The sequence below is a fragment of the Aspergillus piperis genome (genome assembly GCF_003184755.1).
Source record: "Aspergillus piperis CBS 112811 unplaced genomic scaffold BO85scaffold_11, whole genome shotgun sequence".
In the NCBI taxonomy this organism is placed as follows: Eukaryota; Fungi; Ascomycota; class Eurotiomycetes; order Eurotiales; family Aspergillaceae; genus Aspergillus; species Aspergillus piperis.
The window spans coordinates 498754-526475 of record NW_020291601.1 but is presented as its reverse complement, the minus strand read 5'-3'; the positions used below and the strand labels follow the sequence as shown (position 1 = coordinate 526475).

Below are 27722 nucleotides of genomic sequence, written 5' to 3'. Positions count from 1 at the left end.
CGAGTAGCAAATATTAATGAGTTTTGCGAACGAAGGGAAATGCCTCAGGCGGGTAACACCGAAAAAGCCTAGCGCGGAGCTCTCGAGACTAAGCGATCGAGGCGCGACACCCGCCCGTAGACGCCGCCGCCTTTACTGCTACCCGTGCATTCACTGCCATTACGTTCTCTGATCCGACCAGCGATCTTTGTGTCTTCCCCAAGCATCATCCTTTCCCTCCTTCCGCCGTATGAGTTTTCCACAGCAGGTTGTTTCCACTAGTCCCCCTAACCGCGTCCCATCGATTTCTCCGACCGATTGCGGCTCTGTGGTCCCACGTGAAGGAAGCTGACCCTCGGAAATCTAGGCTCGCCGCATGAATTGCGACCTGTCGGGAACACATCGGTTTTCTATCCGCGCACTCTAGCTCCAATCGGGCTGTCATGGCTTCAGGTGCCGGAGGAAAGAGAAAGAGAGGTGATAGATCGTGGTCTGGCGATTCAGGGAACGACGGTCAACGGCCATCGCCCCATCGACCGGGCAATCTCAACATGTCGCAACATAACTACGGTCCGCAATCTCGCGATTACTCTGACGCGCGTGGTCGATTACGAAGGCAACCCAGTCGGGGTGGAAGGAATAGCATGGGTCGAAGGCCCAGCACCGATGGTCAGAACCCTCCTGCCGGTCGGAGGGATAATGCCATGTCCCCGCCCAGCACAACTCCCGCGAAAGACGTCTCAGAACAGAGCCAGGCAAACGGCGTGCCTTCAACAACAGATCACCAAAAGCCCCCTCCATCACCTTCTATTTCCTCGTCACAACCACCGTCACACATCAATCCATCTCCCGCGCCTACTCCCACGCCGGCACCTGCGCCGATAGCTCAGGCGTCGGCTCCTCAGCCTCCTGCCGGGCCCCCGCCACCCTACGACTACGAATATGTTACACAGAACGCCGTCGACGAGTGGGCAACGACTGGAAAGAAGGATCTTGTGGAAAAAGGTATCCAAGTGAGAGACGCACAAGATGCCGCCGCACTTGCTTCGATATACCAGGAACTCATTCGGTCCGCCCTACACGGTCGTCTGCCACCGGAGGAAGCTGGAGCTGTAGTTAGGGATGTCATTGGCGAAGATGTTGCCGCTGAGGATGTTGATATGCAGAATGAAGGACAAACCCAAGCCATCCTCGACACTCGCTCCTTATTCCTGGACACTTTATCTATCCTCACCGATTCCGACACTTCAAATAGTGCCCTGAGACCGCTCGTGTTCTCTACGAGGATCAACCCCGCTCTCATGCGCCTCCAACTCGACACTCAACTCCTTCAATCCCTAGGACTTGTCCGAGAGACGTTCACACGCATGGGTATTCGCAAGCAGACGAACCTCCTTTATCGGCAATCGAACTACAACCTTCTGCGGGAAGAGTCTGAAGGTTACTCAAAATTGCTTACAGAGCTCTTTACGACGAGTAACAATGAGCCCCCCTCCAGCGAAGTCGTCGAAGAGACATTTGAGAAGGTGAAGGCGATGATTGGCGCGTTTGATATGGATGTAGGCCGTGTCCTTGATGTTACTCTCGATGTTTTTGCTGCTGTTCTTGTAAAGCAGTACCGCTTTTTCGTGAAGCTCCTGCGGGCTAGCTCCTGGTGGCCGAAAGAGGATGCCTTCCGCACAGTCGATGCGGGTAACCGTGATTCTGGTCTACCCAACTGGGCCTTGCCTGGGTCTTCTGGGTGGGTAACAACCGATGAAGAACGCCTCGAAGCAATGAAAGCGAACGAGCAACGAGATCACGAGTTCTGGAATAGAGTCAGGGAAATTGGAATCCGTGCTTTCTTCGAAATCGGTCGCCGGCCCGTGTCCAGAGAAGAGCTACAACGGATCCTCCCGGAAAGCAACAGTCTCTCGGAAGAGGAAAAGGAGATGCGGAAGTGGATTGAGGAAACCGGTACACTACCTCCCAAGGGCAGTCGAGTAGCAGCACAGTTACTTGGTTTCAAGCTTCGGTTCTATTCCTCCCGCGCTCGCGCTAAATCTGATGTTCTTCCGGACAACCTCATTTACCTTGCGGCTCTATTGATCAAAGTTGGTTTCATTTCGCTACGTGACCTGTATCCGCACCTCTGGAGGCCGGATGACTCCATGGATGCTCTCAAAGAAGAGAAGCTGAAGGAGAAGGCTGATCGCGAACGGGCAGCACGGCCTGGTGGTGGCATCAATGCCTTGATGATGGCTGGTGCTCTTTCAGACGACACCCTACCTATCCCACGCATTCGCGAGTCTGAGACGCGATCAGCGACTCCTGGAAAAGACCAAGAAACGGACAAATCTACAGGCGTGAAGGTGGAGGAGGACGAGCTTCCTGAGCCCTCTGACCAGAAAGTGATGCTTCTCAAGAGCCTACTCGCCATTGGAGCTCTCCCCGAGTCTCTTTTTATCCTGAGCAAATTCCCCTGGCTTATGGATGTCTATCCCGAACTCCCTGAATTCATTCACCGCATCCTGCACCACTGTCTTGGCAAGGTCTATTCTTCATTACGCCCATTGCCCTCGGTGGACGCGCTCAAAGAGCAAAAGCAAATACTCAATCATGACCAGTCTGGCGTGCCAAAGGGACAAATTCGACTGACGCAGGCGCCACCACGCAGAGTTCTTCGGTGGGCTCAGCTTGATAAAGAAGATACGAACGATGGAACCGACTACAGATTTTATTGGGATGATTGGGCGGACAATGTTCCCATTTGCCAGACTGTTGACGACGTCTTCGCATTGTGTTCATCATTCCTTAATCTGTCTGGTCATAAAATCGGCCAAGATCCAAGCTTATTAACAAAAATTGCAAGGATCGGAAAGCACAGCATGAGCAAAGATCACTCGCCAGAGAACAGAGCTCGTTGGCAGGATCTTTGCAAACGACTCCTGGTTCCGTCGATCAGTCTTACGAAGGCGAATCCCGGTGTCGTGAATGAAATTTTCGACCTTATCAGCTTCTTCCCTAGAGAGATACGGTACAACATGTATGCCGAGTGGAATTCCGGCCAGACGTCCAGACTTCCTGACATCAAGTCAGCATTTGATCAGGCGAAGGCGGAAACGAAAGATGTTCTCAAGAGGCTCAGCAAAACGAATATTCGACCTATGGCTCGTGCGTTGGCCAAGATTGCCTACGCCAATCCGGGCATCGTTATCAGTGTGGCCATCAATCAGATTGAGTCTTACGAGAATCTTATCGAAGTTGTTGTGGAGTGTGCGCGCTACTTCACATATCTTGGGTACGATATCCTGACGTGGGTCATGATCAGCTCGCTCGGCCAGAAGGGACGAAGCCGCGTTCAAGAAGGCGGCTTGTTGACTAGTCGTTGGTTGAACGCCTTGGCGACATTTGCAGGAAGGACTTTCAAGAGATATTCGGTGATGGATCCAACCCCGGTCTTGCAGTACGTTGTGGATCAGCTTCGCCAGAACAATTCAACGGATTTGATCATCCTGGAACAGATGATTAGTTCTATGGCGGGAATTATCACCGACAACAATTTCAACGATGCGCAAATTCAGGCCATGGCAGGTGGCGAACTTTTACAATCACAGACAATCTTGCAGTTGTTGGATAAGCGACACGAGTCAAAGACTACCTCGAGACGGCTCATGAAATCTCTCACCGTTTCAAAGCTTGCCGGACAATTGCTCATTGCCATTGCCCAAGAACGACTCATCTGCGTCTTCAGAGAAACAGAAGGCGCTTCAGAGCTCAAGCTCCTGGGAAACATCTTCGATGAGATTCACCGTATCCTTGTTCAGTACCTGGACCTGCTTCGCAGTAACTTGTCAGTCGAGGAGTTTGATTCGTTCGTTCCCGACTTAGCTTCCCTCATCAGCGAATTTGGCATCCAGCCCGAAGTAGCGTTTTGGATTCGGCGCCCGAGTATTGCGAAAAAGGTTGCAGATATAGAAAAGACGATGCAGGATGAAGAATCATCAAAGACTCCGGTCGCACTGGTTTCCAGTCGCGAGAGCGAAGAGACATCTCCATCCAAGCCCGAAACTGACAAGATGGAAACGACGGAAGATGGGGAGGCGACCGTGACTGAAGGCGAACAGCCGTCAGAGAATGCCATGGATGTCGATGCCGAAAAAGCCGAGACCGTGAACAACACCGACAATAATGCTGCTACAGTCTCTACTGGGCCTGTCGCTGCCGATGCGCCTGCTTTGAACCCCGTCATGCAAGATCTCCAGGACCAAGTCAAAGCTGTGTTGAGTCCCGAGACATGGGGCGTTGTCGGCTTACAGTTCTATGTGACATTCTGGCAGCTGTCTTTGTACGACGTGCATATACCCCAGAAATCGTATGAAGATGAAATTGATCGGCAGAAGAGGAAGGTCATGGCCATCAGCAACGATCGGTCCGATATCAGCATGGCAGGGACGCAGAGAAAAGAGCGAGAGAAGAAGCAGCTCACGCAACTCCAAGATCGGATACTTGAAGAGAACAAGGCCCACTTGAAAGCCTACGGGCAAACAAGAACCAAACTACAGAAGGAGAAGGATCGCTGGTTTGCGGGTATGCGTGGGAAGCACGATTCGTTGAATGTTGCCCTTCTTGAACAATGCTTCCTACCGCGTCTCTTGTTGTCTCCCATTGATGCATTTTATTGCTTCAAGATGCTCAAATTCTTGCATACAACTGGAACTCCAAACTTTCGAACCGTCGGACTTCTGGATCAGCTGTTTAGGGAACAAAGACTTACCGCGCTGATATTCCAGTGCACATCAAGAGAGGCAGATAACCTGGGTCGTTTCTTGAACGAGGTCTTACGCGACCTCGGTCGTTGGCATGCCGACAAGGCTGTCTACGAGAAGGAAGCGTTTGGCACCAAGAAAGACCTTCCTGGGTTCGCCAAGAATGTTGACTCGGATGGGAAGCCAGCCATTTATCTGGAGTACGAAGATTTCCGTCGGCTTTTGTACAAGTGGCACCGCCTCTTCTCCTCAGCTCTGAAGACGTGCTTGAACGGTGGCGAGTACATGCACATTCGTAACGCGATCAGCGTGTTGAAGGCTGTTGTGCAGAACTTCCCCGCCGTGAACTGGATAGGCCGGGACATGTTAACCAGCATGAACAGCTTGAGTCAGAACGACGAACGAGATGATGTCAAGATTCCGGCTGCTTCTCTGATTGGCGATCTCAACCGGCGTGAGAAGAAATGGCTGCTCCCTCAAGCGTTCATGAGTGCAAGCCCGCCAGTTCCTGGCAGACCAGGTGCAGCAACGAAACCAACCACACCACGTCCAACGTCTACAACACCCATCCCCTTGAATGCTAGTGCTGTCGAGTTCAAGCCTACAACCACCAACGGGTAAGTCTTCAGGGGTGGAAAAATCACTCTACTGTGTTGATCCCAAATACTGATATCTTACGCAACTACAGGTCGCAAGGAGAGTCGAAACCCGATTCGGGTGCCACGAAGGCCGAGGTTGAAGATGGAGAGATAGAGGATGCAAAGATGGCCGATGTCCCGCTGGCTGATCGGACAGCACAAAAGCCTTTGGACACAAAGGCTACGCCGTCTCAACGTGATTCGCCTGCGGCTCAAATTGCCGAAACACAAGCATCCGCCAATCGCGAGCAAACATCAAGCGAGAAGGATGTGACTTCAGCTCGCGGGGCTCATCCAGAGGCAGATTTGCCTGCTCGGCCCCAGGCGCCAGCATCACCCGCTGCATCGCAAGCTACGTCGAAAATCTCAGACTCAGGTAGACCGGCAAACGTACCGAAGCGCCCTGAACCGGAACGGGCACCATCCAGTGCGCAGAACACCCGAGCACAAGCGCAGGGACCACACCGATTCAACCGTGAAGACAAGTTACCCCCTCGGCCTGATCTCTTAGAGGACCGCCGGGACAGACATCAAGACTATCCACGTGGTGGTCGCTTTGGTGGGGACCATGACTATCCTCGGCCATTCGATCCGGCCATGGGTGATGTGAGACCCTACCCCCGAATTGACAGGGACTACCCAAGGCAACCCATGGATGAACCATTCCGCAGCTTTCCTCACCGGGATGGACGTCCGCCGCGTGATGCGGACTGGCCGGATCGCCCCGGCCGTTTACGGCCAGATGTTCGGGAGGGACCAGCAAATGTACGATCTGTTCCTCCCACGCACCCTGATCGCGCCGGCATGATAGACGACCACCCGGAAGGTTTTCGAAGGGGCGAAAGCGGACGACAAGATAGAGACGACCGACGAAATTTGCAACCACGAGCATTGTCTCCTCCAAGAATGGAACCATTGGGCCGTCCGGAACGGTTCCCAGCCGATGATCGTCGTGCTGCCAATTTTGCTCAGTCTCATGCACGAAACGAGGATATGCCCACAGGGCCACGAAGTGAGCGGTATGGGCGTCCTTCCATGGATGGCGCTGACAGTCGAGATACAGTGACCGGCATTGACATGAATCATGGCCGACTGCGTCAACCAGAGGCGCCTACGGATGTTCCGTCAGGCCCGAGAGGACGAAACAATGCTGGGCGCGGTGGCCGCAATGCCGCCGGGTTACAGCATTCTCAAGGACCACCTGCGTCCGGTGCAATGGCTCCGACTGAACGCCAGCCTCCTACTGGCCCGGGCCGGCAAGGCTTACGAAACGCACCAGATCAGTCTACCACAACAGGGCCCCCGTCACCAGGCCCCGAGAAACTCGACACTAGCGGAATCCACCCTGATAGGTTGAAGGTCTTGCAGCAGCAGCCCCAAGACAACTCATACGGGGGCGGTCAACGCTCGCATCATGCGTCATCTCCTGCGTCGATTGTTCCCCCATCTGGTCCACGCAGTGGACTAGGACCACCCTCTGGACCCGCAGCCATGCCACGTGGCCCGCCTTCAGGTCCCGGGTTTGGTGGTGAACGTGGCCGGGGAGACAAGCGGTTTGCTGGCATCAACAATATGCTCCAACAATCCGGTGGGCCGCCGGACCGTGGCCCTGGTCCAACGATTCGAGGACGGGGTGCCAATCGACAGTCTGGTGCCATGAACGCACCATCACCGCAAGCGGCCCGGCCTCCAACTCCCGGTGCGCAGGAGGATGGTGGCCGCGGTGGCTCAGCATCTCAAGGTCGCCCCGATCTTCTGGCGGGTCGCTCTTCTGGCGCTCCCTACGGTGAAGAAGATGGCCCTTCCCGCAGCCGACCAGGAGGCAGTCGAGGAGAGCCTGCGGAGGAGTCCAGCGCGGAGAGCCGACGAAGCCAGCGGTTCTCTTCGGGCACACACCCACATGATCGTGAACGGGAACGGGACCGCGATCGGGAACGGCGTGGCGGCGAAGAGGAGGGATCACGCAGTAGCAGTCGACGGGAAGAGCATCGAGACCGAAACCGGGATTACGAGCGTGAACGGAGTCGCCGAAGCGATGCGGGTGGTGCACCGGGAGGGCCTCGGGAAGAACGGTATGAGTCTCGCGAGGCATCTCGACGTGGGCCTGGCGCACGTGAAGACAACCGGCGGCGGCGTGACCGGGAGGAGGGCTCGGACATTGCCCCAAGTAATCAGGAGCATGAAGGCCGTCTTCGACCTCCGTCTTCTCTTGGCGGACAAGGTCCCCCACCACCTCCGCCGCCCCCGCTTGCTGGTGCTGAGGATGACCGACGATGGGGAGGTGGGCGCGAGCTGCGGGATCGTGATCGTGACCGTAACCGGGATCGTCCGCGTGAACGGGACTACCATCGCGAGGGGGCGCCTAGTGGGCCTCACCGCAAGCGTAATCGACCTGGGGATGAAGGAGGACATGGCGATGGTGGTGGACGTGGAGGAATGCGGATGGGCAATGAATCCAAACGGCCCCGACGTGGCGCTTGAAGGATGACTGAAGATACAAGGGTTTTGGTATCGGCGGAATGATGCGTGATTGCATGTTGCTCTTTTTTTGTCTCTCATTGAATCTACCATTTCCTTTTGACCTACTACACGACTCTATTGCTAGCATTGTTGGACGGTGTTTTGCGTTCCGTCTGTTTACCTGGGACTTTCTGATCTATGTGCACGCATGGCCTGTATCATACAATTTTTCCTCCATTCCCCATTTGTGTTCTTGATTGGATACCCGGACGCATAGCAGCTACTACCTACTCGCAGTCAGCTGGCTGCACGTTACGAGAGTTAAGTTCCGGTCCGTAGTCTGGCTGCATTAGTAGTCGTGGGACAGACAAGGGTGTAAGTGGGATGATTTGCTTTTCTGGGTAGGACAATGTCCGACGTGGTTGACTTTCAGACCCTGCATCTGCATCTGCAAGCAAGATGGTGGCTGCCAGGATACCCGGTTCCATCTGCAAGACGAAAGGCCAACTGGCGACAGGGCAGGCGGGCCGACACTCCGACCAAAATAAGCGGGTAATCTTCGGGGCATTTCGTGGCTGCTCCTTCGGCCATTCCTCCCGTCGATCCGCCATTCATGATGTTGATCCCTGATGCATTCCATCCCACTCTGCAGCCTTCGGATGCATGGATGATTCAGGCGGGGTGCCAGGCACCGTTGAGTTCCGGATATATGAACTCCTTCGCCTGCCCCGCTCCAACCACTTGTTTCAGTAGTAGTCCTCGACTCGAGTCAGTTTGATCTGTGATAAATTTATACTTCAAACCCTCTCTTCCCGTTCCTTTACCGACGATTCTCCGGCTCTCAGACTAAACTTTGCTGCACAACCTGCAGTTGACTCGAATGCCAGTCCATCTAATTATCGAATTACAATAAACTCATCCCCCCGTCTCCATCACCATGGCACGTCTGGACGTGGAAAAGACCATTGAAGAGCTCACGCTGGGCGAAAAGGTAGCTCTCACGGCTGGCAAGTAGCGCCCTACAACCGAACTAAAATCAGAAAAGATCACTAATCATTACAACAGGCGTGGACTTCTGGCACACTGCCTCAATTTCCCGACTAAACATCCCCGCTCTGCGCATGTCCGATGGTCCCAATGGCGTGCGAGGCACCCGCTTCTTCAACGGAATCCCAGCCGCCTGTTTCCCCTGTGCCACCGCCCTCGGAGCAACGTGGGACGCCCATTTGCTGCACGAGGTGGGCCAGCTCATGGGTGACGAGTCCATCGCTAAGGGCTCGCATATCGTGCTCGGTCCCACCATCAACATCCAGCGCTCTCCGCTCGGCGGTCGAGGCTTCGAGTCTTTCGCCGAGGATGGCGTACTTTCAGGAATTTTGGCTGGGAATTACTGCAAGGGGTTGCAGGAGAAGGGCGTTGCTGCCACGCTGAAGCACTTTGTCTGCAATGATCAGGAACATGAGCGTATGGCGGTCAGCAGCATCGTCACTATGCGTGCCCTGCGCGAGATATACCTGTTGCCGTTTCAGTTGGCTATGAGGATATGTCCCACTGCGTGTGTTATGACGGCCTATAATAAGGTCAATGGCACGCATGTCAGTGAGAATAAGGAGCTTATTACTGATATACTCCGGAAGGAGTGGGATTGGGATGGTCTAGTTATGAGTGATTGGTAAGAAATATCTCTATACCTAGCTGCCTAGCATGGATATTAACAGTGCCCCAGGTTCGGAACCTACAGCACCTCCGATGCTATTGCTGCTGGTCTGGACCTCGAAATGCCCGGCAAGACACGCTGGCGTGGCTCTGCCCTGGCGCACGCTGTGTCGTCCAACAAGGTACCAGAATTCGTTCTGGACGACCGTGTCCGCAATATCCTTAACCTCATCAACTGGGTTGAGCCTCTGGGCATCCCCGAGCACGCCCCCGAAAAAGCCCTTAACCGGCCCCAAGACCGGGAGCTTCTCCGCCGCGCCGCTGCTGAAGCCGTCGTGCTTATGAAAAATGAAGATAACATTCTTCCCCTCCGCAAAGACAAGCCGGTCCTGGTCATCGGACCAAATGCCCAAATCGCCGCCTACTGTGGCGGCGGCTCTGCCTCCCTTGACCCCTACTACACCGTCTCGCCCTTCGATGGCGTCGCCGCCAAAGCCACCTCCGAAGTTCAATTCTCACAAGGCGTCTACTCCCACAAAGAACTTCCTCTCCTCGGTCCTTTGCTCAAAACCCAGGATGGTAAACCAGGGTTCACTTTCCGTGTCTACAACGAGCCTCCTTCCCACGAGAACCGCACCCTCGTCGACGAGCTCCATCTCCTCCGCTCCAGCGGCTTTCTCATGGACTACGTCAACCCCAAGATCCACTCCCTCACTTTCTACGTCGACATGGAAGGCTACTTCACCCCCACTGAATCCGGCGTCTACGACTTCGGCGTCACTGTAGTCGGCACCGGTCGTCTCCTAATCGACAACGAAACCGTCGTCGACAACACCAAGAACCAACGCCAAGGCACCGCCTTCTTCGGCAACGCCACCGTCGAAGAACGCGGCTCTAAGCACCTCAACGCAGGCCAAACCTACAAAGTAGTCCTCGAATTCGGCAGCGCCCCCACCTCCGACCTCGACACCCGGGGCATTGTCATCTTCGGACCCGGCGGATTCCGCTTCGGCGCCGCCCGCCAGGTCAGCCAAGAAGAACTGATCTCAAACGCCGTCTCCCAAGCCAGCCAAGCCTCCCAAGTCATCATCTTCGCCGGTCTCACTAGCGAGTGGGAAACCGAAGGCAATGACCGCGAACATATGGACCTTCCTCCTGGAACCGATGAATTGATCTCTCGCGTCCTCGACGCCAACCCCGACAACACAGTCGTGTGTCTCCAGTCCGGTACCCCTGTCACCATGCCATGGGTCCACAAAGCCAAAGCGCTCGTCCACGCCTGGTTCGGCGGAAACGAATGCGGCAACGGCATTGCGGACGTCCTCTTCGGAGACGTCAACCCGTCCGCCAAGCTCCCCGTGACTTTCCCCGTCCGCTTACAGGATAACCCTAGTTATCTTAACTTCCGCTCCGAGCGAGGCCGCGTTCTCTACGGCGAAGACATCTACGTCGGATATAGGTACTACGAGAAGACAAACGTGAAACCCCTCTTCCCCTTCGGCCACGGCCTATCCTACACCACTTTCTCCCGGAGTGATCTGAAGCTCACTACCTCACCGGAGAAGAGCACCCTCACCGACGGAGAGCCCATCACAGCCACGGTCCAAGTAAAGAACACAGGCACCGTCGCCGGCGCAGAGATCGTCCAGCTGTGGGTCCTTCCCCCAAAGACAGAGGTGAACCGTCCCGTCCGCGAACTGAAGGGGTTCACAAAGGTGTTCCTCCAGCCTGGGGAGGAGAAACAGGTTGAGATAGTGGTGGAGAAGAAATTGGCGACGAGTTGGTGGGATGAGCAGCGCGAGAAATGGGCGTCGGAGAAGGGAACATACGGGGTGTTGGTCACAGGAACTGGGGAGGGAGAGTTGAGGGGGGAATTTGGAGTTGAGAGGACGAGGTACTGGGTTGGATTGTAGGTATGCCGTATCTTAGTTCATGACTTGGATAGTATGTATATGGTTTATGGTTGATGATGATGTGATGGCCATGAATGGAATTGGATTCTTCTATTTACAGAGATGAGTAGACAAGATGTAGATGAACACGACATAAATGGGATGACAGTAACAACTATATGATAGCAACATTGATTGCTAACATTTTGCTTTGTCTGACTACATCTCAGTCTGTACGTAGAATTCTCCTTATATTGTCTCCCAAGACCTACTTCATCACCCCTACATACCTCGCCTTTACGGCACTTTCATCTATTCAAAACGGTCCCAGGATATCTTGACAAATTCTGTTCCTCCAAACATGGACATGATATGCAAATAGATCAGGGACTATCTGTCGCATATGTATGCGGCAGCGCCTGAGAACGGGAATCTGCTGGAGAACTACCCTGCAGCTATGGATCCTGAAGCCTGCAACCATATCTGTATAGCACGCTCTACCTGAAAATGGAGGATATACAGTGCGCAACCGGCGAACCACGGGGCTCCATTTTTCCTCTATTTGGGGGCTACTGAGCCGGTACTTGAAGATATAGATCGTGTGCTGTGGATGTCGTATCGGAAGGTTTTGCCTTTGGATTCGGTTGATTGTAAGGAGGAGATTAACTTGGTGGGTGGGTTAAAGGATAAAGTCAGTGGTTTACAGAGGGAGATGGAGCAGTTGAAGAAAGATTTGGAAGCTTGTCAGGCCTCCAGTGGTGGCGAGGAAGGAGATGGAGGGGATGACGAGGGAGGTGAAAATGATAGCAACGACGGCGGTTCAGGAACTGGATTGATTGATGCTGTTTGTGAGTGACTACTCTCATAGATATAGTGGTCGAAGACGGGAAGATACCTTTGTATGCTGACACCCACCTCCATCAGGTCCTCGAAATGATGAAAACGTCTTTAGCTATGAGAGCAGAAGATGGGAGCTGCACTCTGAAAGATGTATGAACATCCCCTCTGTATGCACTTGTTATGCACTTTCGGTGCCTTTCTTGATCTCCACAAACATTACATAGATACCCGTTCTGGAATGGGTGCGAACAATGACCTTGGAAGGAATTCCCCCTACCTCAATATTGCGGAATGTATTCATCAGTGCTCTCAGATCCCCAAGTGTAGGATGGTATACTTCCATATAGGTCTCCGCACTTGTTTCTTTGCGACCAGACCAGGAACTTTGAGTGGACGTGCTTCCAATTATGACGCTGCCTGGGTTCTTGGATCCTACAATGACGCTGTCGCTATGCACGGTGCTGCCGTTGCTGTCAAAGTCTGCCCGCATTCGAAGTGCTTCATATTGTTGGAAGGTCTCGAGATTGGAAGTGTCCGTTGCCTCATTTGTTGGATGTTCCAGCCGTATGATGTGTGGATTAGCGTTGATCGTTATCGACAAAGTACCAAACTCGTACATTCAAACGATTTCCCCACAGTCTTGTCAATGTGGTGACTGAAAGCGACGAAGGTTACGAGTAGGAGTGGCCGGTTTGGCGCTGAGCTCTGGGACCCATCTCCTTGCCAAATCATCAACCTTTGACGTCTGCACTTCGCATCGAAGATATGTTACCTGAAGCCTGCCCACAGAGATATCGTTGGCCTTGGGCGTCACATGTCTCCCACTTGGCTGTAAGCATTGTGCAGACCCGAAGACTTCATTCGAATGTAGTAGTGACAGGGGATAAGAGGGAAACCGACAAGGAGCCTGGCAAATACAGCGCGAGGAGTCGAAGGAAGAAGCGAATCGACCAGAGGTAGTATCAGGAGGCGAGCAGCAATAGATTGATTGTAACTGCGACGATTGGAAACCATGCCAAACGTATTAGCTGCTTGTAGGCACTAGTAAAGGGCCAAATGAACATGAAGGATACCAAATCACTCGCAAGATCAGTCTGACAATCACATGATGATCATGCCCTGCGCTTTGTTTGTTCCAGGTACAACATAACAAGATGTATTATTGTATGAGTCATTTGATGGCTTTTGTGTAGGAGGTATCCGTCAGGAGAAGTCTTTGATGGAGATGACCTAGGGTCAGACAGTCTAGAGCATCCATAGTTATCTCCATGTAATCATAGAATGAAGGAAGAACCCTTGCAGTGACAGTGTCATGGAAGTCACCGTAAAGTTGCATCTCTGAGGTAGGTAGAGCGCATGAGTCTAAGTAACTCTGCAATAGCTTGGGGCTCCGTTCCAAACAAGACTTGTTGGGAGCAAACGATTACAGTCGCACGGAGTATACCGCTCTTCACCTGAGACTGGCATTAGTATAATATTTGGATCTAGACCGAGTTGTTATTCCCGTTTGCTCCAGGTGCAACGCTGCTGTACATACCGTATTCCTATTACTTTGCTGCCAGTGCCTGTGCCACTGCTGTTGCTGTTGTTGTTCCAATCCCGACCGAGGCATTTTGGAGGGCTCTTCCCTGGTCAACCCACACCAATACCCTCATTTTGACAACCATCACGACTTCTATCTTGGTATTCCCCCATCGTAACACTCTTGAAGAGATGATCTCTGCTATTCCTCGATACAATTCGCTTGTGATATCGCCCATATGGCCGACAACAAGGAAGATGCCTTCACGCGGTCGGGTACAGTCCCCTTGATCAGGGGCAGATGAAGCTATTCATCAGATATAAATACCCCCTCATTATCCAGACAATGAGTTGGAGAATAGATGCAGAAACAATCGGTTTCTCAAAGCCACCTGGTTCTTCTTTCAGTCTCTCAGCTCCCTGCGAAAGATCATCCACAGATCTGTCTCTCATCTCACCAAAAGCAACCTTCTCCTCCCTTCCAGCAACTACAACGCACTGCCATCCAGGCCCCTGCTTACAGCAATGGCTTCCATCAAGAACGATGAGCATCAGCATCAGTCATCGACCAATGACCCAAGGGAAGTTGAAGAGAAGCTGTGCCAGCTAATGAAGGACAATTTGCACACTACCGCAAACGATCCCACTGGAGCTGAGAAACAGTCCCATCAGCCAGACTGCTCTCCTCCTCTCGACGATCCTCCCACCGACTCGTCTTCGAGCCCCGACAACGACAACAAGACGAACGAAGAAGCGGATGAACCGAGGATCCAAGCAAAGGAGGCAACTGGGCTCAACAACGACCCGTCTCCAAGCCCCAACGATGACAACAAGACGGACAAACGAGCAGATGAAGAAGCGGATGAATCGACAGCCCCAGCAAAAGACGAAACCAAGCCCGCCGACGACGAGCTGTCCGAGTCATCGGAAGACGAGTCGAATTCCCCCGAACCAGACCCAAGCGAAACTAAAGCCGACAGACTGCGGCGCGAGCGACGGGCCCAGTTGGATGATTATATCAAACGGAGTCCCAAGAAGCTAATGCCGCGCGATATCTGGCAATTGGAACAAGACTTCCGACTTACAGACTGGCAGGCTTGCGCTACAGATCCATCTTATCAGCCACCAGTAGGCACAGAACTGGAACTGAGCGAAGCCGAAGCCGAAGAGCTACAGCGCCAGGAACGAGAGTGGTGGAGGTTAGAACAGGAGGATATGATGTCCTGCTGCCTGATACCGGACGAGGGATGGTTGGCCGATCTGAAAACCGAGCAGACAAGTAAAAATGAAGCGGCGGACGAATCGACAACCCCAGTAAAAGAAGAAACCAAGCCCGACAACCATCTGCCTCAGCCATCAGAAAACGAGCCGGATACCCAGCTTTGTCCAAGCGAGACCAAAGCTGACAGAATGCGGCGCGAGCACCGAGCCCAGTTAGACAGTTATTACAAACTCAATCAAGGGAGTTTATTGCCCCGTGGTGTCTGGCAAATGGAACAAGACTTCCGACTTACAGACTGGCAGGCTTACGCTACAGATCCATCTTATCTGCCACCGTTTGCTACACGACTGGAACTGAGCGAGTCGGAAGCTGAAGAGCTGCGGCGCCAGGAACGAGTATTCTGGGAGCAAAAAGACTTGCCATATGACAGAAACTCGAGGATCATGCCACTGGAATATGAGGGAATTATACCCAATGACGATTGGTTTCACGATCTTAAGGCTGAGCCAATGAGTAGGGAGGAAGAGCTGCGGCGCTATCATGAGCAAAAGTCCCGTACGAAGAAGAGTAAGGAATGTGAGGATGGTCGGAATATTACAGCGGTCGCTCCAAACGAAGCCGAAAACAGCCTTGCTAGCGACCAGATTAGAGCCGATCCTTTGGTGCCATCCAAGCTTTGAAATCTTTTTCTTTCACCTCTTTCTGGGGAATACCTTCCAGTGCTACGAGTGTCGACTACCAGCGAAATGGTCATTGAGATCAGTCGTGGTCCGGTTTTCTCTACCTACTTGGAGCAAGGACTGCCCCTTCCCGCAATCCCTCATAAGTCCTTCGTTTAGTTCATCAATATAAATCATTCTTTTAAGAAGCATAATATTCAAAATCCTCCAAAGTGCCAAATTCCCATCACCTTAATAGTCGCCCAAAAAGTAGCATGGCCCAAAAAGTAGCGTCGAAATTTTCAAAAAGACCATGGCTTTGAATTCAATACTCTGTCGTGGAGCATCACTTCCATCTAAGCGGAACGAGGCATGTGGGACACCTTTGTCGAAAACCATTACTAGATTAGCGACAGCTATTGAATCATGTGAGACAAATGACGCTGGTATACCTGGTTTGTCATCGAATCTGTTACCCCCTTGATAGAAGATCCAAGCCTCAGACGGCTGTTGGTTGCTTTTATAACACCACTTTTGGGACTTGCTGTGTTGCAATAAGCAGTTCTGGCCGGGAACGACATTACCGTGATATCACAGGAAGTATATCATCCGGATCCACGGAACTCGGTTCGCAAAAGGCTAAAGGATAATTCTTCACCTGAAGTAACGGCAACCAAAGGCCACGGATGAGATATGTCAGTCAGCCGGGTGTACCACGAACGGCATGTAGATGGATTATATACTTATAGAACTCATATTTCGCCGATGGCGCAATGTTCGAATCGGGCTTTGTACAGTACTGTCGAAACAATTCTTGACGCCATGTCTGGGAAGCGAAGGTCAAAAGTAAGGTCTTGGGGCTCTGGTTAAGTGTTCTTACCGATGTGAGCTATTTCACTCGGCTTGATACCATCTGCTTGTTTTTCACGGACCTTGGAGATGTCAGATGTCAGACATATGATTGTCGTTCTTGGGTGGGGTATGACGCTAAGTTACCACATGCGACCAGATATGAACGATTGACGCTCCTGTCAGCCTTCGTAATACTTCCTTGACCTCAGCATAGAGTATATCATGGATTTTGTCCTCATCGTCGATTTCCTCATACGACGGTTGAGTGCTAAAAGGATATAGGCAGAACCCTTGGCTTTCTATCGAAGATTCGTATTCCTTTCCTCTGATATATTCGAAAAATACTCCTTGCGAAACGATATTATGATTGCAGGGAGCGAGTCCGGCAGGAAAAGGTCTTTCGTGAGAGGAGCGGTACAACGCCATTTATCTTGCCCATGGATGATCCAACAAAGACCACGATAGATTGCGTGTTGAAAATTTCACAAACGAGTAGCTCGCGTGTGAAGATTTCGCAGAATACCCGGACTGATCGAAAGGGGCAAGCAAAGTGACATTCCATATATAAGAAAACAAGAAGAGGAACAAACCAGCCAACCGGACATATATACCGCAGAGGTCATGCGTCTTCTCGGGGTTTGAATATAGGAAGGAGTATATATAATGAGAAAGAATGTGGCATTAGGACACGACATGCTTCAAGTCTCAAGTTTGGCCAGGATGCATGAAGGTTTATGTGGATGTTCAAGTCACGATAGGCCCGGTTTCACATAGATAGAGGGCGACGTGCCATGAGCAAAGAACTAAATAACTGTCAGTTGCAGAACTCATAATTACAGATTCAGGTACTTAATACATATGTATTACGTCTGAACGCAAATGAACCATTCCGTTCTTTTTTTTCTTTTTCTTTTTCTTTTTACCTTTTTCTTTTCCCCCAGAAGATCAGACATCGCATGGTCATGCCCTACAGCCGCGCAGGACGTTGACGGATCAAAGAAAAAGATTGGGGGGGAGAGAGAGAGAGAGAGAGAAATATATAGGTGGATGAATGAATCATAAATCGGAAGATTCCAACTTGGAAATCCACTGAACTATCAGGTAATTTTAATGATAATTCGGAGCGGGCCGATGAAATGGCAGGGATGTGGCGGTATTTTTGAAAGAGGGGGTTTCACAATGAATTAGTGACTAAATTGAGAAGATAAACATTCAACAATAGATGAAGTGACAAATCAAGTAGGGTAAGGGAATGTATTTGATATACAAGCGTTACACTCCTTGACAGCGTACATAATGGACAGCGAAACAGCCAATACATTATCGGCTAAACGCTTGCACGTTGAGATTGCCTTTCCTTGGGTGGATATTTTTGCAAATAATGTGACATGGTGCGGTAATCTAACCACAAGAGAAGTAAAGCATTTTAGAACAAGGCGAAATTGCCCAGCACATCTCGTGACTCGAAGAAGGACCTCTGTACAGCTCAGCTTAAAGAGCTTTTAGCTGGCCACTGACTCGCTTCGAACTTTATTCTAAATCTGTTCTCCGTACTACATATTGTCCATGGGAACCGCCCTGACCAACCAGACTAATTTCCGTCGATCGTCTGGGGTGCGGTTCGGGCCACATGGTTACCCGGGCTATGATCCACTCCCGGAGAACCGAAGTATTCCAGGCCCGCCGAGGGATTTATGTAGAAGAATGTATGGAGCAGAGCCCAAGCTATAATGAAAGAGATCTCAGATAAGTGCAACTTCTCTGTTTCTTTTTCTTTTTCTTTTCTTTTCTTTTCTTTTCTTTTCTTCTCTTCCTTGTGTGTACTTCTCGAAAGATGATCATGGCGTGACGGAACTATAAAAACTACAGGGTAGAAATGAAGGTACTTTGGTTTAATTTATTAGTACCTTATCAACAGCAAGCAGATCATATAACATCTGATAGCATTGCATACCCTGTCGAGGGCCTAGAGGAGGCAATCCTGCTCGCTTGAGGTTATGTTGCGGCACGTCGAGCGTTGTATAGCAGGGCGAGCTCGCCGAAGAAGCCGCCGGGGTGGGCGGAACTGTACTTTAGCACATGCTGAAGGAAGTGGCTTGCTACATTGAGGCGGAGCAATCCAGTAAGCGAATGGGCCCTTTCCGACAACGTACAAGTTGTCACCTATGCCGCCTTGGCTGATAATCTGGTGGTGCAGGTTAGTAGTGTGTCGGAAACCGTGTTTCTCGATGCCAGGCCTGGGGCTTTGTAGTTGGTGATCCATATATTGGTTCCCTTGCTTGGGACGACCGCTTTAACGAAGGCGTCCAAAATTTGTGTAAAAATATCTTTATCTGAAGTGGAAAACAGAAAGACTTCTTTCACAACGCACACAAGACTATGGGTTTGATCCTCTGTCCTAGGAAAGATGGTGCTTGGCAAGCTCTGCGGGCCGGGCACGAAGGATTCTGCGGATATGGGATTACCTTCGAGGTCAGATGTACTGGAGCGCATAAGCCGAGGCAGGCATGCCATCACTGGAATAACCTGGTAATATGCTCGCTCGGGGACAGAGGGGGGATGGGTTTTGGAAAAGAATAGGCACGGTTACTTCTGGACGTTCTTCCGGTGCTGATCTCCGAAGACTGTCGAGTTGGCTGCAATGCTCTGCTCCAATTCGACATGGCATAACTCCGAGATTATGTGTGGTCAACTTAGAATAAGTAGAATATATAGCTGAAAACTTGAGGTGGCAGTCAGGTCTTACGGGCTATATTGCATCAACGGTTTATCCAGGTCTGGAATCAATCACGGATTTGCCATGGAACATATATCTCCCTCGGCTGTGTAAGTTGTGCAAGTCAGTACAACATGAGGCTAGAGAAAGTGTGATTTTTGTAGTCCGAACTCATGCATTGGCCATAAATGTCTTAGACGAATACAATACAGTTCTTTCATTACACTAGAAACATGATCGCCAAGTTCAACACGGTCCAACTACTAATCCAAATATCGAAAACCCTGCAAGGTCCCGCCAAATCCACAGTAACAATATCCGCCATTTATCTAGTATTAATCTCGCCAAGTTGACGATAGCCATGTATAGTAGAACCGATTTCATACATCGGCTCTAACTATATTCGCCAAAATCATTGACCTTCCAACAGCCACTCGCGGAAGTCCCCAAAGTCATCCATATGATAACGGGACCATTTCAAATGATACAAAGCAAACCCCTCCACAAAAGAATTCACCACAGTTCGAAGGTCCTCATCTCTCAAGCAGGCTGCACGTAATCTCCGAATACTATGAAGACACTTGTCAACCGTCATCTCCAACGCTTCAGTAGCAGAGCAGCCCTCGACTTCAGATACAAGCATCAAATTAGTATCTTGCTCGTCGCCGATGATCGACTCCTTATAGAAGGAAACAATATCATTGAGCTGTGGCACAATCGCTGCCAGATCAGGAATTAGGATAATGTAAGACGCAACATCAAGGCTGCCTTTGGGGAAGTTGGCGAATGCATAGGCCTCTCCGATTCCGCTCTTTTGCCGCAGGAATTCGGGAAACATGCTGGTATTGCGATCAACCTTAAGACGTCCCTTCTGCTCTACTTCGAAGACGTTCACACTGATGTAATCCATTGACGACTTGAAGATCATGTCACCAACAAAGGGGTCGTAGCGGGTGCAGAGGTCCTCCAAGGCTGAGAATAGGCCACGAATGTAGGCCCACTGTGGCTGGTGGATTCCCAAGAGGTATGCGCGGTAATACTTGAGGTTCTCTCTGAACTCGGCTCCCTCACAGAGATCATCAATTGAGAAGATGTATGACGTCCAGACTCCGATGGACAATTGGGTGTCACGATCTAGGTGTGGGTAGAAGCATCGTGCCATAAAGGCCGCTCCTTTAGAATACTTGTAGACGACCTCTGAGGGCATTCCACAACGGCTGAAGTGGAGGAAAACTTCTCCGTCGAAAGCATCATCGGCTGGGACGTCGGGTATAGTGACGATGACTTCTCGAAGGAAGGCGGATACCAGAGTAAAGAATAGTCTGACTGGATCACTGGTGGCAGGGTCCGCAGAATTATGATTAACAGAGAAGGGTTGACCCATTGTTGGGGCGTACTGAAGTGGACTTTCTGAAGGGATTTGTGTGAGAATAATGGTTATGATGCTGAGATGGTTCATGGGCTACAAGTCATTATTTATGGACAACCACAGCTCCTTGGTTCAGCAGTCATGATTCACATCGAGTGTCATTTGGTGAATGCTATCCATGTTAACAGATAAGACCGACAAATACATTTCTTGCACACAAATCTAGAAATGGACGCAAATACGGAAAGAGAAGGAACATGTGGGCACGCTGCCTTGAGCACACCGGCTTCGGCACCCTAATGTGAACGGTGTGAGACAACGGAAGATCGGTTCACACTATGCCCTAACTGGCATGTCACATCTCACGTTGCGTTAGTCTTCAAAGGATGTTGGCCAATGCTATAATACACACTGGTCATTGGTTCTTATTAGTTTGATCTGCCTGCACGTGCCACATGTGTGACCTGGAATCGTAAGTAGCACAGGGATGATCCCGGAACATCAGATCAACGGAAGTTTATTTTCATGGCATCCCAACTTCGAGCTCATCTCATGCCCTACGAAACCCAGTACAACAAAGAACTCCCTTTGTAAGCATCATCGTAATCGGCGTCTACATACAGCCAATCTCAGCATGCTTTGTCCGAACAGTGCTGAAGTGTACATCGAAGGATGGCCAACGCATACAAATATGCAATGTCAAGCACATGTCACAGGAATGATGTCTCCCAAACTTATCTGAGTGACAAACATTGCATATACTTAGATCTTAAAGTTTCAGTAGGCATAGAACAAGTAAACAATGTGGGGGAGTTGGTCTGAGTGCTTGTTCTATCTCTCTATGGAAGTTATGCCAGACCCGAACTATCACAAAAGGATCATAGACCGTCGTGATCAATCACCTCTGGAATGCAGTGTGCTCGTTACAAAATCAAGCTCGCCACTTGCCTATGAGTACTTTATTTGTCATTCTTGCCGTTTTTGGACTTACTTCACCTTGTTTTCGCTTTTTTCCAAATCTTCCTTGCTCCTGCTACATACGGTAGACCGAGCTAGATTTGCTTCTCGCCACATGATAGTGAGTGACTGCTTTCTCAATCCCTTTTGGTTCCAATTCGAAGCGGTGACTCGTATCTATATATTTATGAACCCGATCCTCTCACTGCAAAGTACCCTTCTCTTCAAACATACTCTCACCTCTGACCCTCTCAACCTCTCAACCTCAGTAATCTCAATACTTCTAAGCAGCTACCAAGCAAGATGACCTTAATCACGGATGAATTATCTCTTCCATTCATTCTCAAAGCCTTTGCGTGGGCCTTTGTTCCTGTGAGCACTCTCGTCCTCCCAGCGATGTGCGTATTAATCCACTAACAAGAACAACAGTACTCGATCATATGCGTCGTCTACAACATATTCTTCCACCCTCTCAAGCACTATCCCGGCCCTCGTCTCATGGCCTCTAGCCGCCTTCCTATTTTCCTTTTGGTCTTGGTTGGCAAGTCAGTTAATACATTGGAAAAGCTGCACGCGAAGTACGGCCCAGTGGTACGAGTGGCTCCGGATGAGCTCAGCTTCACGGCCGCAAGCGCCTGGAAAGATATCTACTCGAGTAGTGCAGCTTGGCCCCTCGCTATACCCCGGAATATGGTATTCTTCAGGGCTATGGCAGGAGAATATGGTTTCCATTCTTTGGTCACCGCCAACAACCAAGATCATGCCAGACTGCGACGTTTGTATTCCCGGGCCTTCTCAAAGCAAGCACTGGCTGCTCAGGAGCCTCTGATTATCCAGCACATTGACAAGTTAATCAAGAAACTTTATGCTGAGATTGATCAGACAGCCAAGCCTGTCGACATCAATATGTATTTGAACCTGGCCCTCTTCGACATGATTAATGACCTTCAATTCGGGGAACCACTTCACTTATTGAATGATACAACCCACCGGGCCTTTGCGCGCGCCTCGCTGATCATAGTACCCAGTGCCGCCGTAATCCAAGCACTGGCAGACTTCCCTCTGGCCAGGATCATACTCAAGCCAATTCTTCGCGAGGTATTCAGAATGCGACGACTCTACTTTTCTACAACGGACCAGAGGCTCGAGAAACGACTGGCATCGAACTCATATCGCGCAGATATCGTGCAGTTCCTCACAGATGCCAAGTCAGATAACATATCGCTCGAAGAAATACAGGCCAATGCACCACTCATGAATATCGCAGGATCTGGGACATCTGCGGTGGCTTTGAGCGGCCTGATCGCCCATCTTCTTCTTGCCCCACACATACTCAAAGAGCTGCAAAATGAGGTTCGTTCAAAGTTCAAGACCAGTTCCGACATTACTATGAAGAACATGGTCGACATGCCCCTTCTTGATGCCTGCATTAAGGAAGTCCTCCGTGTGTTCCCGGCTGTTCCCGTCACTCCTGGGCGCTTGGTGCCGTCTCCCGGGGTCACTATAGCTGGGAAGTGGGTTGCCGGTGGCACTCGTGTCTATGTTACCCCTCTTGCGGCTTTTCATTCGACTGATAACTTTCATGATCCGGAGACTTTCGCTCCTCAGCGATGGTACAATACAAAGGGGGAGAACAGTTTCGCGTCTAAGGATGTTAAGGATGCGTATAAGCCGTTTTCTGTCGGTCCCTATAATTGCATTGGTCAATAGTAAGTTCTACACCCACATCACCCTGTCCTGTCGTTTCTTCAATGTATCATTTGTTTCAACCTCTCTATATGTTTACTTTCTTCCCCTGTTCGAGAAGTCAAGGAATACACTGACCTTCCACTAGCATGGCGCATTACATCGTGTCACTGTTCATTTGCAACTTGCTCCTGCACTTTGATTTGGAGATTGCTACGGATCCCAAGACTTGGCTTACGAACCAGAGGGCCTGGATCGTGTGGCACAATCCGCCTCTGAATATTAACCTGAAGCCAATCAAGGCATAGAGTTGTTACTGGTCCTGGAAAGTAGTGAAACGCTTAGGAGTGGAACTGGAGAAGTGACCAGCTGGATGAGGAACATTTGTTGTTCGGAATAAGCTCACGCACGTGATATTTCTAGTGCTGATACTCGAACGAGCATTAATATTTAATTAAGCTTATCTTTAATTAACTGCATATGTAACAATTCAGGGAAAAACCCCTTTGGCATAACTACCTCCATAAAAGCTATCTTAGATGTTGAATCTTTAAACAGTGTAAGACAAGCATAGCTCATTCCGAGCCAGCACGAGGGATTCTCAAGACTGGTCTGATGTTATATCATCTTTCCACTTAAATGAGATTAATCAGAACCCGGGTTTCTCTGAGCAGGTGATAGGAACTATCAGGGTCCCAGCTGACCCATCTTCCTTTCTGCGGCCCGTTGCGGCTGCCGGCAGCGGGTCATCTTACGATATAGAAAGTTGGTTGAGTATAAATAAGGATGAATCAATAATCATTTACGTTGATCATCGACTTCCTCTGGTTGTGCCATTATTCTATGCTACTTATACGTATATGTCTTGACAATACACCGTGACATTCCCGTACATTTCATACTATATATATACATCTATTTCTTTCTACTTAAAACTAGACTTTCTCAGAAGTATTCCACACTACACATAATAGAACCAATACAATATTTAAGACGGATTCCACACAGTCTGATCGTCCCAAATCCAGCCTTGTCGATGCTCGGCTGTACATCTTTAGTTTTTCTCGGGGCTGACATCGGGTAACAATTTCCGATGTGTCCCACCAAACTCTGCGGCTGAGGCAGGGGCTCAGACGGAGATCGGCATCCAACTCAGAGTACTAACCCCCAATAAGCTAGTGCAGCGATGACCACTGCTGTATCAGGAATAGATCCCCCCGCAATTCATACCCGAACATCTCGATTGCCTGTTTGGGTTTGGTTCATGGCTGAGAGGATAGTTGTCGCAACTCGCAAGGCTTTGTTCGGGTAGGATTGAGTCAGGGTCATCACATTGTTACTGATAGGATCTCAATATCACTTATCTATGATGATTCGAGGTATGGAATTTTTGCTCTTAATGATTGTGACGCGATGTAGTATGGTGTTATGATAGTTGTAATGCCCGGATTAGATGAATCTATTCTAGATAGTTAGGGGAAATACATAAGTAGTACTGTACATACTCGAATGTTACTATGTACATCGTACCAAGACACTTGATGTGTTTCACCAAAGCTTGCCTGAAATCAAGCCTATCCCCGCCCCCAAATCGACCCATAATAGGTGGAACACCAGTGATACTTTTTATGGTTAAGATGTGACAGCGGAAGTAAGGCGCAGCAAAGAAAAGCTTTTGCCATACGAGGTGACCAATGAGCTGTTGATCTTCAGTGGTTCTAGTGCTGACGCGGCCCTTGTTTTATGGGGTTAGGCAGGTGAGGTCCCTAGCACGTATACATTTGGGGGCCATTTTCTTATCGCCGAGGGGAGGGTGGTGGGCAAGGATCTGTATAAATATGTCCGATCGATCTGGCTGATGTGAATGCTTGATCAAGAATCTTTTAGACTTCATCTTTGGCTTACTGCGAAATATACCCCTCTAATTGTGCTTGTCTTTGTTTGTTCGTCATGGGTTACTTTATCCGACAAGCCAGTGCCGGGATCGGCCTCGTCTCGGAAACTGTCAAAGCCCAAAAAGCGAAGCATCATGAAAAAAAAAAAGAAGCAGAAAGAGAAACAGCAACAACATGCGGAAGGGGAATCTTTGTCCCCTGTTGGAGAGACTGAAAGTTTGGCACCTTCGTACCATACTGAGGATGGGGGACATCCTCGTCCTTCGATGCAGAATGCTCGCCCGTCCTTGCAAAATGGCCGTCCTCCTATGCAGAACAACAGCCCTCCTCCTATGGAGAGCAACTATCCACCATCCCATAACACCTACCCTCCTGCACAGAATAACCAACCTCCGATGCAAAACAACTATCCTCCTCCCATGAATAACGGTTATTCTCCGCCTATGGGGAACAACTATCCCCAAGCGCAAAACGGTCATCCTCCTATGCATAACAACTACCCTCCTTCGATGGAGAACAACTACCCTCCAACATACAATACCTACCCTCCTTCTCAGAATGGCCAACCTCCTATGCATGGTGGTCAGCCTCCCATGTACAACAGCTTTCCTCCTATGGAGAACAATCATCCTCCGCAAAACAGCTACCCCCCTCATATGGAGAACAATTATCCCCCAAATCGAATGCAAAACGGCCAACCTCCCATCCAAAACAACTACCCTCCCATGGAGAACAACCATCCTCCAACCTACACTGCCTACCACCCTTGGGAACATGGTCAACCACCCATGCAAAACACCTACCCTCCTACAGAGAACAGCTATCCACCGCAAAGTAGCTATCCTCCTACAGGAAATAGCTACCCTCCCCCACAAACATCCAGAGAAGTGAGCGACTCGCCCAATCCCACCGAAAAATCTCCCTCTCCCAAAGACGAAAAGCCCACCACCAAAGTCCACGAATACGATCAAGACTCCGTCTACTCACGAGAATACGACGAAGTCGACAAAGACATCGAGCGTCAATGGGAACTAGACGAAGCACAAGACCACCTCCGTGGGGTAACTTACCCAACCATACCTCCACCCGATCAAGAAGACGCCGACTATAGCATAAAGCTAGCGGAATCCTTTGTCCGGGAGTATCCAGTCCCTCTCAACTGGAGCTACTACGACACAAGGGTAGAGTTCGGCCCTCCGAAGCTTGATTATCCCGTTGTTCTGCCTCAGCGTCGGCCGAAGGATCGACAGCGTGGGTTTGTGCGCGCTTACGCCCCCGAACTTGAGAAGTTCGGTATCGATCAGAAGATGTTTCTTGACTATGTCGACAAGGCTAATAAATCCTGTGTCGGGTCGCAGTGGTTTCAGGTTATCAATTTGGCTAACAATGTGGGAGGATACTTTGTTAGTCCTACGGTTGGGTTTGTCATGGGTATTGTGGCTGATGCGGTCGTGAGGATTGGTATGGCTGTTGATGGGAGACGGAGGTTTGTTTGCATTTTCCTAAACCCCCTCTCTCCCTCTTACGCACATGCTAATAGATGAATGAATATAGATCCGGAAACTTCTTCGACAAAATCAACCAGGACTTCTTCATGCCGCGCGGCCTCTTCTGCCTCCTCATGACCTACGCCCCGGAATCAAAAGAAGCCATCCTCGACCTCGACATGAACAACACCATCACCTCCGCCCGAACCCCAGAGAAAGGATTCCACCGGATCAAACAAAAATACCAAACAGCTAACGCGACAGCAAACTCCACCTTCGACCAATTCTCCCCACTCATCTTCCCCGACTTGCACAATCCGGATGTCGACGAGGCAACGAAGAAAAAGTACGAAGTCTTGCTGGGGAAAGTGCATCGCGCGATGGAAGGGGTTGAGGAATACTACGATAAGAGAGATCAGGCTAAATTCGTGAGTTAATAACCATCTTTATTGCCGGAGGCAACAGCCTGTCTAATATACTGTGATGTATCTAGATCGCCAAAAACCCCGAAAGCAACCTCGCCATGGGCCGCAAGCCCGAATTCACCTCTCGATACGCAGACCCTACCAACAAAGCCGCCAGCGGATCTCTACTCGCCATGGCTACGGGAGGGAAATTCACCGATGATACGATCCTCGGCTGGATGGGCATCGAGGGACGATCTGCTCGCGGAGCGAAACCGTCGTTCTTCGGTGGTCTTGCTGATGCTGCGCTGAAAAAGGCAAGAGGGGGAGATAAAGAGGCTGAGAAGGCTCGTGCGGAGGGCAAGCCTGTTCCTCATCAGAGTACGAAGGGGTTTGTGGGCGGTGGGTTGAATAAGTTGTTGAAAAGGGTATGTTCAAAACCATTTTTTTTTTTTTTTTTTTTTTTGGTTGAGTTGGGGCTGATTGCTAACGTCTGGTTCTAGAAAGTTATTTATATGATGATTGTCAATATGCCGAGTGAGGAGGAGATGAGGAGGGCGAGGGAGATTATTGATTAGATTAGATTTATTTATTGATATCCCGGTTGGGTTTGGGCGTTGGGGATAGATACTACTACTTTATAATTGAGTTCGAATTCCTTCTTAATCTTTTTCTATCACGGTCTGATCCCACTGTGAGAAAGAAACAGACGAGCATTTAGCTGAGGAGTGTTAAGTAAGA

General features: G+C 50.3%; 6 protein-coding genes across 6 annotated transcripts; 5 read left to right on the top strand and 1 right to left on the bottom strand.

Moving 5' to 3' along the window:
* Positions 1–193: 193 nt before the first annotated feature.
* Positions 194–8146, top strand: BO85DRAFT_450165 (putative THO complex component (Rlr1)). The gene is made up of 3 exons (XM_025660311.1): positions 194–247; positions 347–5344; positions 5416–8146. Exons 2-3 carry the CDS (start codon positions 531–533, stop codon positions 7844–7846), a joined length of 7245 nt encoding a protein of 2414 aa, XP_025514701.1. The 5' UTR covers positions 194–247; positions 347–530; the 3' UTR covers positions 7847–8146.
* A 211-nt stretch (positions 8147–8357) lies between these two features.
* Positions 8358–11485, top strand: BO85DRAFT_520884 (beta-glucosidase H). The gene is made up of 3 exons (XM_025665174.1): positions 8358–8832; positions 8891–9497; positions 9552–11485. The coding sequence occupies exons 1-3, from the start codon at positions 8763–8765 to the stop codon at positions 11392–11394; spliced, it is 2520 nt and encodes an 839-aa protein (XP_025514700.1). The 5' UTR covers positions 8358–8762; the 3' UTR covers positions 11395–11485.
* Positions 11486–13851: 2366 nt separating this feature from the next.
* BO85DRAFT_450162 (uncharacterized protein) lies at positions 13852–15825 on the top strand. Its single transcript, XM_025660310.1, has one exon. It carries the CDS (start codon positions 14260–14262, stop codon positions 15634–15636), a length of 1377 nt encoding a protein of 458 aa, XP_025514699.1. The 5' UTR covers positions 13852–14259; the 3' UTR covers positions 15637–15825.
* A 3770-nt stretch (positions 15826–19595) lies between these two features.
* BO85DRAFT_496734 (terpenoid synthase) lies at positions 19596–20631 on the bottom strand (the record flags this gene model as incomplete). The annotated part of the gene is made up of 1 exon (XM_025663965.1): positions 19596–20631. The coding sequence occupies exon 1, from the start codon at positions 20565–20567 to the stop codon at positions 19596–19598; it is 972 nt and encodes a 323-aa protein (XP_025514698.1). The 5' UTR covers positions 20568–20631.
* A 1181-nt stretch (positions 20632–21812) lies between these two features.
* Positions 21813–23654, top strand: BO85DRAFT_422688 (cytochrome P450; the record flags this gene model as incomplete). Its single annotated transcript, XM_025657982.1, has 3 exons — positions 21813–21881; positions 21939–23218; positions 23344–23654. The coding sequence occupies 3 exons, from the start codon at positions 21813–21815 to the stop codon at positions 23501–23503; spliced, it is 1509 nt and encodes a 502-aa protein (XP_025514697.1). The 3' UTR covers positions 23504–23654.
* A 1491-nt stretch (positions 23655–25145) lies between these two features.
* Positions 25146–27601, top strand: BO85DRAFT_469446 (uncharacterized protein; the record flags this gene model as incomplete). The annotated part of the gene is made up of 5 exons (XM_025662333.1): positions 25146–25199; positions 25240–26576; positions 26645–27005; positions 27071–27409; positions 27485–27601. The coding sequence occupies 5 exons, from the start codon at positions 25146–25148 to the stop codon at positions 27557–27559; spliced, it is 2166 nt and encodes a 721-aa protein (XP_025514696.1). The 3' UTR covers positions 27560–27601.
* Between the last annotated feature and the right edge of the window lie 121 nt (positions 27602–27722).